The sequence below is a fragment of the Staurois parvus genome, unplaced genomic scaffold (genome assembly GCF_062004578.1).
Source record: "Staurois parvus isolate SC_StPar_1 unplaced genomic scaffold, SC_StPar_1.0 ptg000011l, whole genome shotgun sequence".
Taxonomy (NCBI): domain Eukaryota; kingdom Metazoa; phylum Chordata; class Amphibia; order Anura; family Ranidae; genus Staurois; species Staurois parvus.
In genome coordinates this window covers 25505267-25523544 of record NW_028317807.1, presented here as the reverse complement: position 1 = coordinate 25523544, position 18278 = coordinate 25505267, and the positions used below count along the sequence as shown (strand labels likewise).

The following is an 18278-nucleotide window of genomic DNA, read 5'->3' as shown; positions in this document are numbered from 1 at the left end:
ATTTTCACTCAGAATCAGTTATGTACTCTATTAAAGACATCTTGTGTGTGAGTTCCACGTAACATCAAAATTGATTTGAACTAAATAACCAGTCATATATACACACCCTCTTAATGTCCGTGATGGCACTGACTGAGCTGGGATATTTAAAGTAGTCAGCAAGCATAGAGATGAGATGATCTGTAATGCTGGCAATCCTTTGCAGCTCCACATCGGGCTCTATTAAATAGGCTAACGTTTCTGCACCTTCTACTCTTTCCTCTAGAAGGCGTTCTTTGTTACACATTCTAACCAAGCAGGGGAGTGTCTGAAACAGAAAGATACAGCACAGTTAAACCTAGTGATGGAATAACATTTACCAATATTCTACGGAAACATTTTAAAGAACATTTATTTTGTTTAACCATTTCAGGACCGGACACTTTCATCTCTTCCTGCCCAGGTCATTTTTCAGATTTCAGTGCCGTTATATTTTAAATGACAAACTACTCAAGCATACATCACTGTACCCAAAATAATTTTTATCATTCTCTGAGACAGGTAGAGCTTTCTTTTGATGGTATATAATCACCACTTTTTATTCTATAACAGGAAAAAAAAAAAAAGACAAAAAACAAACAAAAAAAAAACCAAAAACTTTTCTTAGTTTCGGTTATAAATTTGTGCAAATCTTTCTTCATAAATTTAGGCCAAAATGTATTCTGCTATACTTCTTTGGCAAAATAACCCAAATCAGTGTATATTATTTAGTAAGTAGGAAAATATTATAAAGTCTACAACCTCTGGTATACATATTTGAAAATGTATTGAAATGTCACAAAAACTTTTTTTTTTTTCATTATTAGTTTTGGATAGAGTGGAGATGGACTAGAACACCTGTCAGATTTTATTGTGGTCTGTGCCCTCACTCGGGAGATTCACCCCATTTGTATTGTTTATCGCTATAAGTATCATGGAAAAAAAATTGGGGTTGATTTCACAACAGTAATAGAGAGGAAATCTTCCAATGGGAACACCAGAACTGGTGAACCTAGTGACACGCTGGGATTCCCTCACTTTCGAGGGATTTCATCTCACTTCCTGTTTTGGCTATGGGAAAGGAACCGAAGCAAAATCTTCCCTATGGGACATGGATAGTAAAAAAAAAAAAAGACAAGACAAAAAAACTGACAGGTTATAACCCTTCTTTACTCTATCCAAAAAAAAAAAAAAAATGTTTTGCCTTTAGTTATACTTTGAGGCACTAAAATGCCAGGACAATAATACCCCCAATATGACCCAATTTTTGGAAAGTAGAGAGTAAGTATTTTAGTAAGAGACATGGTGAGTTTTTAAACTTGATATTTTTTTGTAATTTTAAAAAGTTATTTCTCAAACACAACACAGGCATACTTACAACTACACCCCAAAACACATTCTGCTATACCTCCCAAATATGGGGCTATCGCACGTGTCATACTTAATAACAGGGATGCATAGAGGGGCCCAAAATCCAAGGAGCACCTCCAGGTATCCCAGGGGCATACATTACTAATCTAATTTCCTAACTATCTATCACATCTTTGGAGGCCCTGGAGAACCACAACAGTAGAAACACCCACTAAATGACCCCATTTTGGAAAGCAAACACGCCAAGGTATTTTCTGAAAGGCATAGTTGGTCTTTGGAAAATGTCTTTTTGCCACAAGTTTTTTAGAAAATATGAAAAGGGGTTGACTAAGTGTTAAATAAATAAATAAAATGTGGTAAATCTCCTGCAAACGTGCAATTCACTAAGAATGTTGCAGTAAATAACTCTTGCAGTAAAATATTGGTATTGCAGTAATTACTGCATATTTTCAAGCAATAATTTATCGCATGGTAGCTGGTTGTTAGGAAAGCCGGCCGCCGCATCCTTAACAATCGATGACTCATCAGCTGTCAGCAGATGGCTCATCGGCTGCCTGCTCAATTTTAACAAAACATGCAGGCAATTAAAAATTAGGGGAAAAAAAAACAAACAAAAACATGACACCCCCCCCCCCCCAATCCATACCAGGCACCTTCGTGTTTAGTATGTCAGAGTGAGTGTGCTCTCAGCACAGAAACCTTGCCAGCCAATGGACGCACACAGACATGTCACCCCTGCATTTCTGTTAGGTAATACACCACTTCATCTAGAAAATTGTTGCAATTACAAATGTTAAGGCATTCTCATGTTTATTTCTTTTGTTTGTATCCGTATGACACAAAAGTGGAGAAACAAAAAGCCAATTCGGATACATTCCATGCAAAACTCCAAAAATGGACTAGACAAAAACTGGATTTTTTCTCTACATACTTACCTGTAAAATCAATTTCTTTGAGTACATCACGCGACACAGAGCAGGCTACTCATGACTATGTGGGTTATATGCCACCTACAGGTGAATGGACACTGGACAATCAGAGAGGAAGTCCTCCCCTATATAACCCCTCCTACACAGGAAGTACTTACATTTTTTCGCCAGTGTCTGTAAGGTGGATGTTCACTGAAAGTGTTGCATGTGCTCTGGGAGCATATCTGAAGGTTCAGAATGGTTCCATTAGAGAATCTAGGACTTTATTTCGATCCATTTAGAAAGCTGTTAGCCAAAATGTGTGGTATCCGAGCATCGCTAGATAAGGTGAAGAATTCTCGGGGTTTTGCTTGTAATGTAGCCTTACGGAGCTAGACCCTGCATAACGGAACCTTTTGCAGTATAATACTGACCAAGGTGTTTTCCGGTGAGGTGTTGTACAGGTCCGAGGTAGTGGCCCCACATTATGGGGACTGAGTCCTTGAAGGTCTGCATGGCAAATCCCGCCGCGATGGGTGAAAGTTGGACTGTTGAGATTCAGGGCGGGAATGGTAAGTTTTATATTTGCAGTATTTCTTTGAAAAATCTGCTTGGTCATTCTTCCAGTTGCCAATGAGGGCAGTGTGCTGTTGGTCTCTGCTCCGATTGGTCGGCCAGTGTCCATTAACCTATAGGTGGCATATAACCCACATAGTCATGAATAGCCTCTTGTGTCCCATGATGTACGCTAAAGAAATTATTGGCACCCTCAAATTTAATATTTGGTAGCACACCCCTTGGAAAAAATAACTAAAATAAAATCGCTTCCTCTAACCATCAATGAGTTCCTTACACCCCTCTACTGGAATTCTGGACCACTCGTCTTTCAGCAACTACTCCAGGTCTTTCAGATTGGAAGGGTTTCTTTTCTCAACTGCTCTTTGCAATCTCTCCACAGGTGCTCTATGGGATTGAGATATGGACTCATTGCTGGCCAGTTCAGCACTCTCCAGTGCTTTGTCTTAAACCATTTCTGGGTGCTTTCTGACGTGTGCTTTGGGTCACTGTCCTGCTGTAATACCCATGACCTCTGACGGAGACCCAACTTACTGACACTAGGCCCTACAGTGTACCCAAGAATTCTTTAGTAGTCTTCAGATTTTATAATGCCATGCACACGGTCAAGACATCCAATGCCTCTGAAGCAGCAAAGCAACCCCAAAACATCAGTGAACCTCCATCATGTTTGACTGTAGGGACTGTATTCTTTTCTTTAAAGGCCTCACCACTTTTTCTGAAAACAGTAAAATGATGGGCTTTACCAAAAAGCTGAAATTTTATCTTGACTGTGTACAGCACATTTTCTCAAAAGGATTTTGGCTTTCTTAGGCACGTTTTGGAAAACTCTCATCTGGCTTTTTTATGTTTCTGTGTCAGCAGTGGGGTCCTCCTGGGTCTCCTACCATAGTGTCCCTTTTCATTCAGATTGCAGTGTATAGTGCAAGCTGACACAGTTGTACCCTGTGCCAGAATGTCAGTTTGAATTTGTCTGAAAGTTGATCGAGGTTCTTTATCTACCATTTGAACAATCCTTTGTTGCAATCTTCAACCAAGTTTTCTCTTTTGTCCACGTCTAGGGTGATTAGCTACAGTGCCATGGGTTGTAAACTTCTTGATGTTGCGCACATTAGTAATGGGAACATTAGATCTCTAGAGATTGACCTGTAACCTTGAGATTGTCCATGCTTTTCCACAATTTTTGTTCTCAAATCCTCAGGCAATTCTTTGCTGCTCTTGCTCTTCTCCACGCTCCATGTGGCACACAGAGACACACAACGGAAAGGTTGAGTAAATTTTTCACCATTTTAACTGGTTGCCGGTGTGATTTCTGTATTGTCAGAACCTGTTAATTGATACAGGTGAATTTAATTACAAATTACAGGAGCATCACAAACTTGGAATGCAATTATTTCTTACAATTAGAAGGTGCCAATAATTTTGTCCAGTCCATTTTTGGAGTTTTGCGTGGAATTTGTCAGATTTGGCTTTTTGTTTCTCCACTTTTTTGTGTCGTACCAATACAAACAAAAGAAATAATGTGAGAATGCCTAAACATTTGTAATTGCAACGATTTTCTGGGCAAAGTGGTGCATTATCTGACAGAAATGTAGGGGTGCCAATATTTGGCCATAACTGTATGTGTGGGTGTGGACATTAAAGCCTACAAGTTTATATCTGTATTTCTCCCATATACAATCCCTGTTTTACATAAGCTTTTTTTTAAAAAAAAAAAACTCCCAAAGCATTGTTAGTTTAGTACACAACACTACAGACACTGCTTGCCAAGTTTGACAAGGGATGGGTTTAGCTCGAGCAACTGAACTTTGTAAAGCAATGTTTTTTTTTGCTTGTGATAATATTGCAGAATATAAAAAAGTATGTATTTTCAAGATCATCCACGACAGGTGAAGATTACGCAGCTACTTACTTTCAGGACAATGCAGTTGTCATCTGTTCGAATAGCGCCTGATCGACACATATACGTTAAGCTGCACAGAAAAAAAAAAGTGATTGCAACCATTCGGTCTTACGCTTGTACCAACATGAAATAAGGCTAATATGCAAGTAATCTGCATTGATGTCAAATTTGATAAATGGGTAACCAGTTTATGATGGTACTATTATTATTATTATTATTATTATTATTATTAATAAACAGGATTTATATAGCGCCAACAGTTTGCTCTGCGGTTTACAATATAACGGAGACAATACAGCAACAATACAGTTCAATACAAGAGGGTTAGGAGGGCCTGATCCTTGGAGCTTACTACTATTATCACTTAGAAAAACAGTGAATCACATTGTGCTTGCTTAGATCATTAGCACATTAAAAGAAGTAGACTGGCAAAGACTGCACTGGAGATTAAACCACTTTGTTCACAAATATGATTTAAACATTTGGGATTCTGCATTAGTTAGAGCTTTAGCCCCAACAATTCAATAGAAAGACATCACTCTCTTTATACTGCCTACAATGAAGGTAGAGAGTCATTTACAGTTGACATTGATGGATACCTGCTTCTTGAGAACTTCTTGAGAACTCCAAATTGTTGCATTAAGGAGTTTCCAGTAAAGGATACTATTAATTTTACATACAAAGACATTTTAGATTTTTTCCAGATTTTTTCTTTTCCAGAAAGGCTGTGCACAAAGCCAGCTCCATAAAAACATGGTTTGATGAAGAAACTCAAGTAGGCCACAAGAGACCTGACTTCAACCCCATAGAAAACTTTTGAGATGAAGTGAAATGTCATTTGTGAACCAGGTCATCCACTCCACTTAACCGCTCCATATTAATGCCCATGGTTTTAGGATGGAATGCTCAAGCAGCTCACATAGGTGTGATGGCCAGGAGTCTGCAAATGTTTCCCCATATTAACTAACCTGTGTAAGAAAACCACACTAAATATGTCAGGTGTAAATCAGTAAAGATAACTGAAAATCATGCACTTTATGGGCTGTGTCACACCAGTAACTTCATTGGAGCTATCTGTAAACTGCAGAGTATTGATAATGCATTCATACTGATGTACCTGCATGGTACTCTTAATTCCTGGTACACAGCCCAGCGGCTGAATGAAAAAAAAAAAAAAAAATGAATAAAAAAAAGATCGCTGTACTAAGTGATAACACCACCTTATCCCTTCGACAAAAGCCAGTCCTAAGACCATGTTCTGTCGAAAGGACAGCTACAGATGGTTTGAATGTTGGGCGGTTCCTGGACATGTGTACACAGCTTAATACAATTCTGGTTTCTGTACCCTAGGATCTGAGTTACAGAAATGGAAGGGCTCCTGGGGCACAATGAAGAGGAGTTTTAGTTCCATAGTTACATGTAGGCACCCACTACTGCCCTTTTATACACTTACTTTTACTAGTCTTCCTAACTGGCTGCTTTGCTTTAGGCTTCCACCTTTAGTCTTATGCTAGAAACGGATACGCTACAACAAACATTAAAATTTGTCTGTGGCATTGTATGTGGCATTCTCCAGTCTTTTCAGCAGTTAAGCTTCAATACATCCTACAAAAAGCAACATTTATTCTGGCACTTTGTATACAAAAACTACAATACAGCAGGTCTGACATCTCCTAATCAACACTATGTACATTACAATAAGAATACTGGAGTTAAATGCAGATTTTCTGTTACTGGTCATTCTGATGCCAGTATATGAATCCTTTACAATAAAAGAATCTTCACGCTAGTTCTAATGTTCCAAGAATCAACCCAATTCTACAGATGTGGCAAAATAAGTTTATTTGGGCAGCCCAATCTTTCTGTGTATGGGTAGTTAACCTCATCCTGGGACTGAACACATACAGCCTCATTAAAAATGTAAATCTGTCCTTTTACAGTATATGTACCAGCTCAGGAGAAAAGACCAAGCATACTTGCTTATTCCTGGGCTGTGATCCTTGCCGTTTTCTCAGCATGAGGGAAACCAGCAAGCAGAGCAATGCAGAGTCTTTAGTTTATAAAAATTATACAGTCTGAAAAACAGGCAATTTCCTACATCTGAAATAAGTATTTATAGCATGGAATTTCATGTTTTTCCCATTTTGTAAGGATATTATTCTAACTGCATATTTTTAGTAAACTGTAGCAACACATCATGTATTGAGTACAACTGCATATAATTTAAACAAGTTGCTCATACTGAAAAAATTGATTACTCATTTCACATGGTGGATATGGAGAAAAAAAAGAACTATAACAAAAGTCATCTGTTGATAAATGTTTTGTCAGCAAATACCATTTTGCTGCTGTTAGCTGCATTTCAATAGGCTTGTCTCGCTGTAGCATCTTTACAAAGATTTGTGGCAATAGTTCCCCATCAACCAGCACTGTAAAAGAAAAACAAGAGGCTGTTAAATTTCAGCATCTTCTGGGTATCGTTATTTCTAGCATCAGTTTTGCAAAATCTCCAGTTAAATACTGCTATCTTAAAGAGTGCTTCATGTTCAAGCATTACCCAATGCACCCACTAACTGCCCTCTCCCCCTCTAGATCATGTTCCCGCATAATATTCTTCTTTTGACTTGCTTCTGTAGCAAGAACCCACTTTTATTACCCCTCAAGATGTGATCCCCAGGTTTTAAAAGTCTTGCACGGGCAGCTGCTGGGAGCTCAGATCCTATTGACATAAGCATGCCATCAGACATACATTTCCCAAGACCCCTTACCCTATAGTATGTGGGCAGGCTCTTACGATTCCAGGCTGCAACATTGTTTACTTGGAAAGAAATCAATGTATGTGTAGAGAGACCGAGAAGGGTGGAGAACAGGCAGAGTTCTGTAGTCCAGGAGGTGGAGCTGACTACAATGCTTGCAATTTCAGAGCAAAAAAAGGCACTGTGTCGTCAGCCCAAAAGAAAGTTAAGAGCACAAGGGTTCTGGCAGATCAACAGATAACTTTGTAGTTGCAGTGTTTAAAAAAAAAAAAAAAAAAAGAAGAAGGGGACACAACAAATATGCAATTATGTAAAATATGCACTGCATATGTTGTTTCCCTACTTTGCCCCGCCATACACTTTAGCATATATTTTTCAAGTATACAAAAACAGAATTAAATGTGTGGATGAGCAATGCTTGTAAACCAGCCACAGTGTTGCCTCTACAATTTACAATTTATTTAGCAGGTGTTGTGCTGACATACATTTTCAATGCATCTTTTTACTTGCTCTGCAAAATACATTATACAGATGGAAATAAAGTGTGAGTCTCAGACTTGCCCCAAATCCTGCACTCACACCCCAGATCACCACAATTCCTGGATCTTCACACCTCAGATCACCCCAATTCCTCAGATCACCCCAATTCCTCCACCTTCACTCCGCAGATCATCCAAATTTGTCTGGCATTAAAACTTACAAGAGGGCCAGATCTAGCATGTCTGATGTGAGGGTGCAGTAAAAAATGTCAGGGGGGCATAGGATCTGAGGTCAGCAGCACAGGAGATAGTGTCAGCAGTTTGCAGGGCAAAGTAAAGGGGTAAGCAGAGCAAAGTAAGAGAGGTCAGCAGGGCAGTGAATAGGAGCAAGCAGGGTGGAGGACAGGGGCCAGCAGGGTGAAGGACAGGGGCCAGCAGGGTGAAGGACAGGGGCCAGCAGGGAAGAGGACAGGGGCCAGCAGGGAAGAGGACAGGGGCCAGCAGGGAAGAGGACAGGGGCCAGCAGGGAAGAGGACAGGGGCCAGAAGGGAAGAGGACAGGGGCCAGAAGGGAAGAGGACAGGGGCCAGAAGGGAAGAGGACAGGGGTCAGAAGGGAAGAGGACAGGGGTAAGAAGGGAAGAGGACAGGGGTCAGAATGGAAGATGATGGGGTCAATAAGCAGCCAACAGAGTGATCAGGCTGTATGAAGACCCATGACCCCAGCTTATACCCACAGACAAGCTTTAAAAAAAGCTTCTGAATTCTTTCAATATCCGTTGACTCTTGCTGTGACTACACAGAAGTATGCACCATACAAACTCCAACACAGCCCAGTTTCCTTGATCCACTATGCTTGCTAAGTGGCATGCAGCAAAATGTTATACCTCATTCAGTATGGAAGAATTTTATGTAAACACCACGGGAAGCAATAACTGAACTATATAATAACATTATGAAAAAAATAATGCTTGCTTACCATTTACAAGTGTCATTGATACCTGGGGATTGTCAAACGCTAAAACAGAAAAGCACTTTAATGCTTGCATGCGTACCTGTCATAAAAAAAAAAAAACACATATGTGATTTTATACATACAGTATATTACATTTTTAGTGGCTCTAAAGTCTAAACATTTTTTACCCTAATGCACTCTAAGAAATAAGGTTAAAACGCTCCAAAACCTGTTTCCCCTCCCCTGTCCCTAAACACCTACATGTCTCCTCTCCGATCCAGAGCTGTCCCATCTGCAGCTTCACCGCTCTCTAGTCCACTTTTCACAGGGGGAATCAGAGTACCAGGAGTCACAGGCTCCTGCTGCTGTCAGTCAAATCCTGTAAGTAGGGAGCTGGGAGAAAAGGCCGTACCGCTCTGTGTTTGTGTCTATAGACATACACAGCTTGGCTCAGAAGCGTGCCCGCACAGGTGCCAACTCCGCAGCCGGCTTGCAGAGGTGGCACTCAAAAGAGGAAAAGGAGCAGAGAGCACCAGCAGGAGTCTCCAGAACAGGAGGTAAGAGGCTGCTCTGTGCAATACCATTGCATAGAGCAGGTAAGTATAACATTTTTGTAAAAAAAGAAAACAAACTCCTCCCCCTCTTCTCCTTGAAGGGGTGAACTACAACATAACAAACAGAAGTGTCAACAAGCCAAAGAAAACAAAAGGTTAAAGATTGTTAAAGAACAAAACACTCAGATAACTTGAAGCACATTGCATCTCACATCCACTGAGACCTGAACATCCATCTGGTAGAACTTGGAAAATAGCCAACAGTCCGGGAGGAATGGGCTCCGATAAGGAGGAAAGATTTATGTCCCTAAGGGCAAAAGCCCTTAAGATACAACAAGTTCCTGATCCACCTGGCAATGGCAAAGCAGGAAGCCCTTTATGAGGGCCCACAGGCAGGACAAAAAGACTCAATCTTGCAAACAAAGGCTGTGGCTACAAGGTAGACCCTAACAGCCCTGACCACATCAGAAATATACTCACAAAAGTAGCAAGAGCTCTGAGGAAGAAGGGTCCAACCCTTGAAACGCGTCAGCTTTACCCTGGGAGTCTCCCCTCTCGATGGGATTCGCACATGTCTCCAAATCCAGTGCTTCAATTTTGGATTCTATATGCCTTTTATATTGCTACTTTTGTGAGTATATTTCTTAAATCAATACATTTACCAATTGCTTACTGAGGTAATGCACAAGGTTGGTGTGCTTTGTTTTTGTTCTTCACTACAGTTTGTATCGAGCTTCCCCAGCTTCGTGTTAGAGTCGCATAATCTTTGATCGGTTTTGGAGGAACTTTCATATATCCCATCATATATGTTCCATCGGCTCTCTACTGATCTGGGTCCCTGAGCGCAGGAGGTGTTGTATTTGTGTCTATCAGAAACACATCTCACAGATGTAAGTCTAGATTAGGAATTGTGACGTTTCTTTAATAAAATGGAGGAGACAGAAACCTGTCCCCTGAGGGTACCTAAGTCCAGATGCTGGTTAAGGCCAGACTGAAGAAAGGTCAAAATATGAGTGATATAGTGTTAGTAGTAATGTATAGAATTCCTTGGTGCTCAGCTTCCTATCCTCGCACCAGGCAAAGAAAGCCTTCCAAAAGGGATGATAAATCTTGCTTTGATTAAAGTGGAAATAATACAGAATCACAAATACTCCTGTCATTTATGTCAAAGCCAGCAACTGAGGAGCAGAATGGAATAGGGGGCCTTGGACCAGCAAATTTAGTCTGTTTGCTAGAGGCAAAGGCTTGTCTGAGTATGTCTGTATGCTCTGTCTTTCTGGGCCAATTTAGTATGACGAGTATCACCAGAACCCTCACCTCCTCTAGAGGAAGGATCTTCATTAGTGGGAAAGCATAAAGCAGCTTGAATTGAAAGAAATAACCAGAGCAACCACTACGAAGGCTACAGAATCCCTGATCTTGGGTACAAAATTCCTCATTTTGTTGCTGAGCCTGGAGGTCAGTATGCCCACATCTTGTTTTCCCCACCTTTTTCAGTAATTATAAAAGATCTTTTGGTGCTAAGGACACTCTGCTGGGTCCAGGGATGTGGATGGCCAAGAGTGCTGCAATGTAACTTTCTGCCCAGTGGAATACTACACTGATTTATTTTAGGACTGCTTGACTTCAGGTGCAATCCTGTTTTGTTTGTAGTAGGCCACTGCTGCACTGTGATTGGTGACCTTGCAGAAGATTTTTCCAGTCTTTGAAGAGATAATCTGATTGCTCTCAGTTCCAGAATGTTGATGGGAAGTCTTGACTCTTCTAATGACCATGTCCCGTGGACAGTCAGGGAGTTGTAAACTCCACCCCACTATAAGGTTTCCATCTGTTGTCCTCACCTCCCAGGCATGTGAAGTAATGACTTTACCAATTCCAGGCAGGACTGGAGAACCTCCATGTTAGAGAGAGCTTTAGTTGGTTGGAAAAAAACACTGGGCAATCCAAAGATTGGATTTGCTTGTTCCAAGTTGAGGATATGTTGGATTGAATAGGTCTGAAGTGAAACTGGGCAAAGGGAACTGCATTGAAGAAGGCCATCATCCAACCTAGAACCTTCATGCAGAAGCAAACTAAGGGTGTCGTTTTGATCTGAGGGTCCGCACGTGGGACTACAGAAAAGTAACACTCTCCTGTGGAAGGAAAACTCTAGATGATGTGAGGACTGGAGAGCAAACTTTCTAAAGTTAGTTATGAAGCAAGCACTTTTGTGAACACTCGGGGTGCAGAGAATAGCCTAAATAATGGTAGTGTTACAAACTGGAAATGTTAGTCTCCACAGCAAAACACAGGAAGCATTGATGTGAAGGGAAGATAGGGATGTTTAGATAGGTAACTTGCATGTCTAATTTTATCAGAAACTTCCCTGGTCTTGAGGGGCACAATCCCTGTGCCATTCTTGTGCCTGAAGTTGGTGCAGGGCTATCATTAAATCTGCCTCCTTTTGATTTGAAGCTGGAAGACTGAAGGAGGCAGGGATAAAAATTCTATTTTCTACCTATTTTAAATGACAGATTGGACCCAGAGGTCTGGGATGTCTTGGATCCAGACTGGCACAAATGCCAACTGACGACCTACAACTCTTGGGAGTGGGGGCACCCTTTCATTGTGAGGGTGGGAGGGCTTTTGGACAAGCTTGGTGGACTTTGGAGACCAGTGCTTGTCATAAAAGAAGGCACTACGCCTTGGTTTTCAGGTTGATACTTGGGGGGAGCCAAAAGGAAAAAAAAATTAAAAACACTTTGCTGAGCAGAAGTAGCAACTGTAAGAGTGAAAGGTTTTTTTTTTGTGGAGTAGGATTACCTTTCCCCCCATGACTTTCTTAATTCATCAAGGGATTCCCCAAACAGACATTCACTGTCAAAAGACATACGCAGTAGAAACTTTTGACAAGCAGGAGCAGACCAAAATTTTAACCACAAAATCCTGTGCTCATGCATGGGGTATTCAAGAGACTTGGCGAATTACATTCTCTAGAGCACACGTGTCAAACACAAGGCCCGCAGGCCAAATGCGGCCCACCAGGCCATTTCATGTGGCCCTCGCACATCTCCTGCAGCTACGGCACCCGCCTTGTCTCTGCTAAACCTCGTCTCAGCAGTTGGCAGCAGAAAGGAGGTAAGAACTCCTCGTTTAGATCCTGATCTTCTCTGTGCAGTCACAGAGAGGTTCATCTCTTCTCCCCCCTGCAATGTGATGTAAGGAAGGGTGTGGGACTCTTGACTTCTGATGGTTGAGGACTCTTGACATGTTAGGGAGGGTGGGGTCCTCTGGACATCTAGTCTTACAGATACAACTGGCCCTTTGAGGGCAACCATAATGGTGATGGGCCCGCAATGTTTAACACCACTGCTCTACAGTGTCAAAAAAAAAAAAGAATAAGGCTGAGGGCATCAAGTGCATGGCTTTAAGAGAAGCAGGGTCAATAAAACAGGTTCCTTGTCTCTGTTCAATTGTCTTCACCAGTTATCAAAAGTCTGGCAGAAAGACATGGCAGAAATTTCTGGCTGCAGGGCCTGACCTGCAAGAACAAATAAGGCCTTTAAAGCATTATTAAACACCAAACCAAACACGTAAGATATTGCATCTTATCAATCATTTGATGTGGTGTCTGCATTAGCTTTTTCTTTTTTTAAAGGGCTTTTTACCCTCTGTTTTTACTTGTGATCTGGCCAGTAACACACCACCTGTTTTAGAGGTGCCCCCACTCTGGATGATGGAGCACAAGGGGCACCTTTGGACAGCAACATTGTCAATTGGGGGAGAGTGAAGTGTTAGATGGATTAGCAGATTTAGATACACTAACAAAGTGAAGCCAAACTCCAGCTCAAACTGCAATTACAGCAACAGATTTTTTTTTATTTTGGGATAAAGGTTTTGCGAAATAGAGGATTATTGTAAGCACCTCTGTAAGTGGCAAATAGTTTGTCTCAACACTATTAACTGATACATTTACAGGAGAGCTTGTTCTGTTAAAAAAACAGATTTACTGACTGGATTACCAGCTGAAAATAAAAGAAAGAAAACATTAAAAAAATGAATACTAATAATTATGTTTGTTTTTGAGTTTTATACCAATCTAAGACTGCTTCAAAAACGCCCATCAACAGAAGAGGGAACATCTTCAATAGGAAGAATAAGCTGTTTATTGAGAACTGAAGTGGCAGAATCTATAACCAGAACATGGAACAAGATTTGGCATTGCTGGAAGATTGGTAAAAAAAGTGGAAATTGCAGTTCAATGATTCTAAATGTAAATTAATGCACCTAGGGAAAAATAATCCCTTGAGAGACTACAACATTGGGGGGGTACAGTGTTGGCCAGCACTTCAGAGGAAAAAGACTTGGGGGTACTTATTACAGATGACTGCAAAATGAGCAAGCAGTGTGGCCAAGCATTGGGGAAAGCAAATCGAATTCTATGATGCATCACTAGAGGGGTCACCAGCAGGAGGAAAGAGGTTCTGATTTCCCTATATAGATCTTTAGTTAGACCTCATTTAGAATACTGTGTCCAGTTCTGGAGACCTCACTTACAAAAAACATCGATAAGAAAGAACGAGCCCAGAGATGGGTAACAAAAATGGTGAAAGGTCTGGGGGATAAAACATATCAAAAGCGACTTCAGGAACTTAACATGTACAGTCTGGAGGAAAGAGGGGAAAGGAGAGACATTATTGAAACCTTTAAATACATCAAGGGGGTGAATAAGGTTCACGAGGGCAGTATTTTCAACACAAAATCAAAGTCATGAACACGGGGACATGACCTTAAACTAACTGGAGGAAAGTTCAAAACTAATCTTAGAAAGTACTATTTTACAGAAAGACTAGTTGATGCTTGGAATAAACTTCCAGCAGAGGTAGTGAGCTAGTCAATAGTAAATAGCTTCAAATATACTTAGGACAACCCCCTGCCCAAAAAAAACAAAAAAAAACACACAAAAGGTGCAGATTCGGTGGACCACTCTGTCTTTTTCTGCAGTCACTTTTCTATGTTTCTAGAATAGTCCATTCCATAATATCCTTTTACATAGGATAAATCTCAGTAAAACGTTTATGAGTGAAACCCCTCTATGGGGTGAGTCAGTGCTCAAAGTGCACAGTCAATCATTGTATGGGAAAAATATTTTTTTGACTTCGCATCTTAGTGCCCACAGGAATTTGGTTTGGCTGTGGAGAAATAGGTGCTTTTAAGCAAAGACTAGTGAGCATGGAGTCAATTAATGGGTCCACAGCAGAGAGCACTTGTTGAGAAGCCATAGCTTTTAAAATGCAGGGGAAGGAAAATCCTCTCCACTACAAAATCAGGGCTCAAAATTATTTCCTCTATAATATGCTCAAGTAAAGAGAACTTAAATAGGGTCAGAGGGAATAGAGTATGTATAGCACTTCTGGCCTCTGGAAAACTCGTCACTTCTACAACCTTCGATTTCTAAAGAATTCAGACACAGTGGCACATAAATCTGTTTCTGTCAGAAAGCTGCATTGTGCATGCCTGAGAGGCAGCTAAAGTTAGAGGTGGAGAGTGCTTACATACGAGGACATTGCTCTGGGACAAGGGAATGGCCATCACCCAGCACAGTGCTTTTAGTTTCCTGTGGGCAATCTGCAGAACACAATGCTATTCCACTTTGTTGTCCCAGCTCCCTTCAGCCTGTGATCTGCCATTGCCAAGCAAGGGAATCCTTAGTGGGGTACTTATGGAAATAAAAGTTGGAATGGATGGGGTTTTGCGTGTTGGGATACAGGAGCAGCTATAACCCAGACACAGACTTTTCTTGTAGCAGTCTCTTTAGAAGATGGAAGTAAGAGTGCTGAACTTACTCTGTGCAGTTTCAGCAGAAAAGGGAGGCATGAACGCGTCAACCAGGAGCTATGACGCAGTTACCTCGTCCACCTGAGAATTAGTCTGGATAGGAAAGGGAAAACCTCCAAATTTAAATACCTTGAGCCAAGAAACGTTTCAGACAAAATGGCAGGGGTTACCACAAAGTGCGTAACTCCCAAAATCTCTGCCTAAAAAACAGCATAGTTGTCAAAAAAGACAAGAACCAGTGTCAGTATACAAGGAAACCCTGTCTTACCTTACAAAAAACACATGCCAAATGAATTTGCACTTTGCTTTGAAAAGGCAAATAACAGACTTAATTAAGAGCAGGATACACAAGGAGTTAATACTTTCTTTTTCCAAACAAAACCACAGGCTCAATCCATGAATGCAGCACTTAAAAATTCCTGTGCTCGTTTTAAATTCTAAATCAAACCATGGCCTGATCTGTAAAGTTTTCCTTCCACATCAGCTGCTCAAGCACCAAGCACCGCACTGCAGAAAACAGAAGTAACATATGAACCCCCTTCCCCCATACCCATAGGTACCAGAAATTTTAATACATTTCTTGTACAAGCTGTGAAGCAAACCTGTCACTTAACCTCGTTCGCACAAATTGGCTTTTATGGGCACGCTTCATGAATGCTCCAATGATGTGTGATGCCTGTTTATTTGTATATTCGTGCTGTCACTGTGCAATGAGAAAAGATCCAAATGACTTCAGCTGGCTAACACCACTGTGTGAATCACATCCGCCTACACAAAAACTCAAAAGAGATAACCTATATACAGTATATAAGTGCAGCGCTACATATATACCATTATTTAATCCTCCAAAAACGCCAATCTATGACTTTAAAAAAAGATGTTTTAACTCACAAAATATGTGTATATTTGTATTGTATTACTGTGACAAACAATAAGTGATCTATGTGTACAATGAATCCAAAATAGAAAGAAACAAAATATTAAGGCTACTTTCACACTGACAGTTTTTTTTTTTTAAGTGTTTTTGCAATAAAAAAAACACCTGAAAAGCCCAAGAAAAATGCTCCCCTATGTATGTGAATGTATATCTATGTATGTTTTCACAGTAAGGGATTGAGCTTGCGGTGTGGTGTAAAAACTCCTGCTTGCAGCATCTTTGGGGCATGCTTGAGGAGTTCAAAAACACCCCAAAAAAAACCTCTTCCCATTGAAATCAATGGAATACGCCTGAAAAGTGTCTCAAAAACACCTGAAAAGTGCCTCAAAAATGCCTCTGAGAAGCATTTTTGCGCAGTTTTTAAGTCAATGCTCACAGCATGGCAAAAGCAAGGTAAAAACTCTTATGCATTTTTGCGGTGGATCAGTGTGAAAGTAGCCTAAGAAATAAAAATTAATAAAAATAGTGTCTTGTTTTTTCTCTGTATCTCCTTGTGTCACCACTTCTGATTCAAAAGGCACCTACACATGTGTAATAATGACTAAACTCTTACCCTTCTATGTTGATCTCATATTACAGGCTGGCATCTCCTGTCCTCCTGTAATGTAAGAGGTCAACATAGAAGGACCTTTCATTTCTTTGTTGTTTAGATTGATTGCACACAGAAACCACTTACTGTTTGTCACAATAATAACATACACATATTGTGTAATTTTTTTTTTTTGCCCAAAGATTAGTGTTCAAAGTGATCTTTCACCCTTGGAACAAAAAATAAAAAAGTCAGCAGCTACAAATACTGCAGCTGCTAACTTTTAATAAAAGGAAACTTACCTGTCCTCACCCAAGCCGGGTTCTTAACTAGTCTTTGAGTCTCTGGCACTGGCATGTTAACTGTGGGCTTTGTAAATGGTCCTGCAGCCTTCTGGGACCTGTGATGTTTCCCAGAAGGCTGGTGGCAGGGGAGGGGAGAAGGAGAACTTCAGGAAGATCCACCATAGCGATCCAACCGGAAGTAAGAGCTTATAACTGTGAGCTCTGTGATCGAATACAGAGATCACATGGTACAAGGCCATTCACAGCAGCCTTGTACCATGTGATCAGCTGTGACCAATCACATCTCTTACATTATTCTTACATTATTCCTCAATGGCTGCAGGAATGCAGCCAGAGAGAGCGAGAAATTATTGCTTTTACAGCCAGCAAAGCTTTTCAGACAATTAGCCCTAGTATGAGATCTGAATTCCAAAGCACATACACAATGAAAGCACTATATCTATGCTCATTCTGTCCAGTTCCCACAATAAAAAGCTTTCCAATTCAAAGTAATAACTTACTTTATATGACACAGATGTGAGCAAATGGGCAATATTTTGTACCACACCATGATTAAATAAAATGGTCTGATGATCAGGAGCCTGTAAAAAACAAAAAAAAAACCAAAACATTTAATATGCACAGCTTCCAAATGCTTGTGACAGCAAAAAGAAAATTGTACCCAAAAGTGAAATAAATTTTCATAGATGCTGAGTTTTATGACCTTCCATAAAAGGTCCTCAATACTGACAGCAGAGTGACTCCCATCTATTAGCTGTATGCAGTACAGCACCACTTCCAGGTTTTGATATGTGTGACATCAGTCTCCACCTAACCAGAAGTGGTGCTGTATCGCGAGCAGCTGGAGACAGAGATAGAAGTCACTCTGCTGTCTGTACTGAGGAGCTTTTATGGAAGGTTTTAATGAGCTGTGTCTTCCAGGTCCATGGATTATAGTACACTTTATTTTAGAAGTGTGTTTTCAGCCTAACAGTTTTACACTATGTGGCTGTATTGCCTTACTGCTGAGTGCTGGTCCATAAGAAGGGAAGCCAACCTTATGCAATTATCTTAGACTTACAAAAGAAACGCAAGTGTGTCCAACCTAGCCAATATGTGTTAGTTTAGGTCCGGACAAAAAGAGGAGTGTGTTTCCAAAGGTGTGGGGGAGCATAATTAAGAGTTTTATATTA

The 18278-nt window shown here is 40.6% G+C and overlaps 1 protein-coding gene across 4 annotated transcripts in view; it reads right to left on the bottom strand.

Annotated features, from left to right (window-relative positions):
* The window catches only part of ARMC8 (armadillo repeat containing 8), a 182637-nt gene that overhangs the window by 93746 nt on the left and 70613 nt on the right, over positions 1–18278 (bottom strand). For all 4 annotated transcript variants that reach the window (XM_089671757.1, XM_089671774.1, XM_089671765.1 and 1 more), the window contains exons 7-11: positions 17607–17687; positions 8989–9064; positions 7115–7205; positions 4786–4846; positions 107–307 (exon numbers count right to left, since the gene is read on the bottom strand). In XM_089671757.1, coding sequence (XP_089527883.1) covers positions 107–307; positions 4786–4846; positions 7115–7205; positions 8989–9064; positions 17607–17687 — 510 coding nt within the window. The remainder of the gene's footprint in view (positions 1–106; positions 308–4785; positions 4847–7114; positions 7206–8988; positions 9065–17606; positions 17688–18278) is intronic.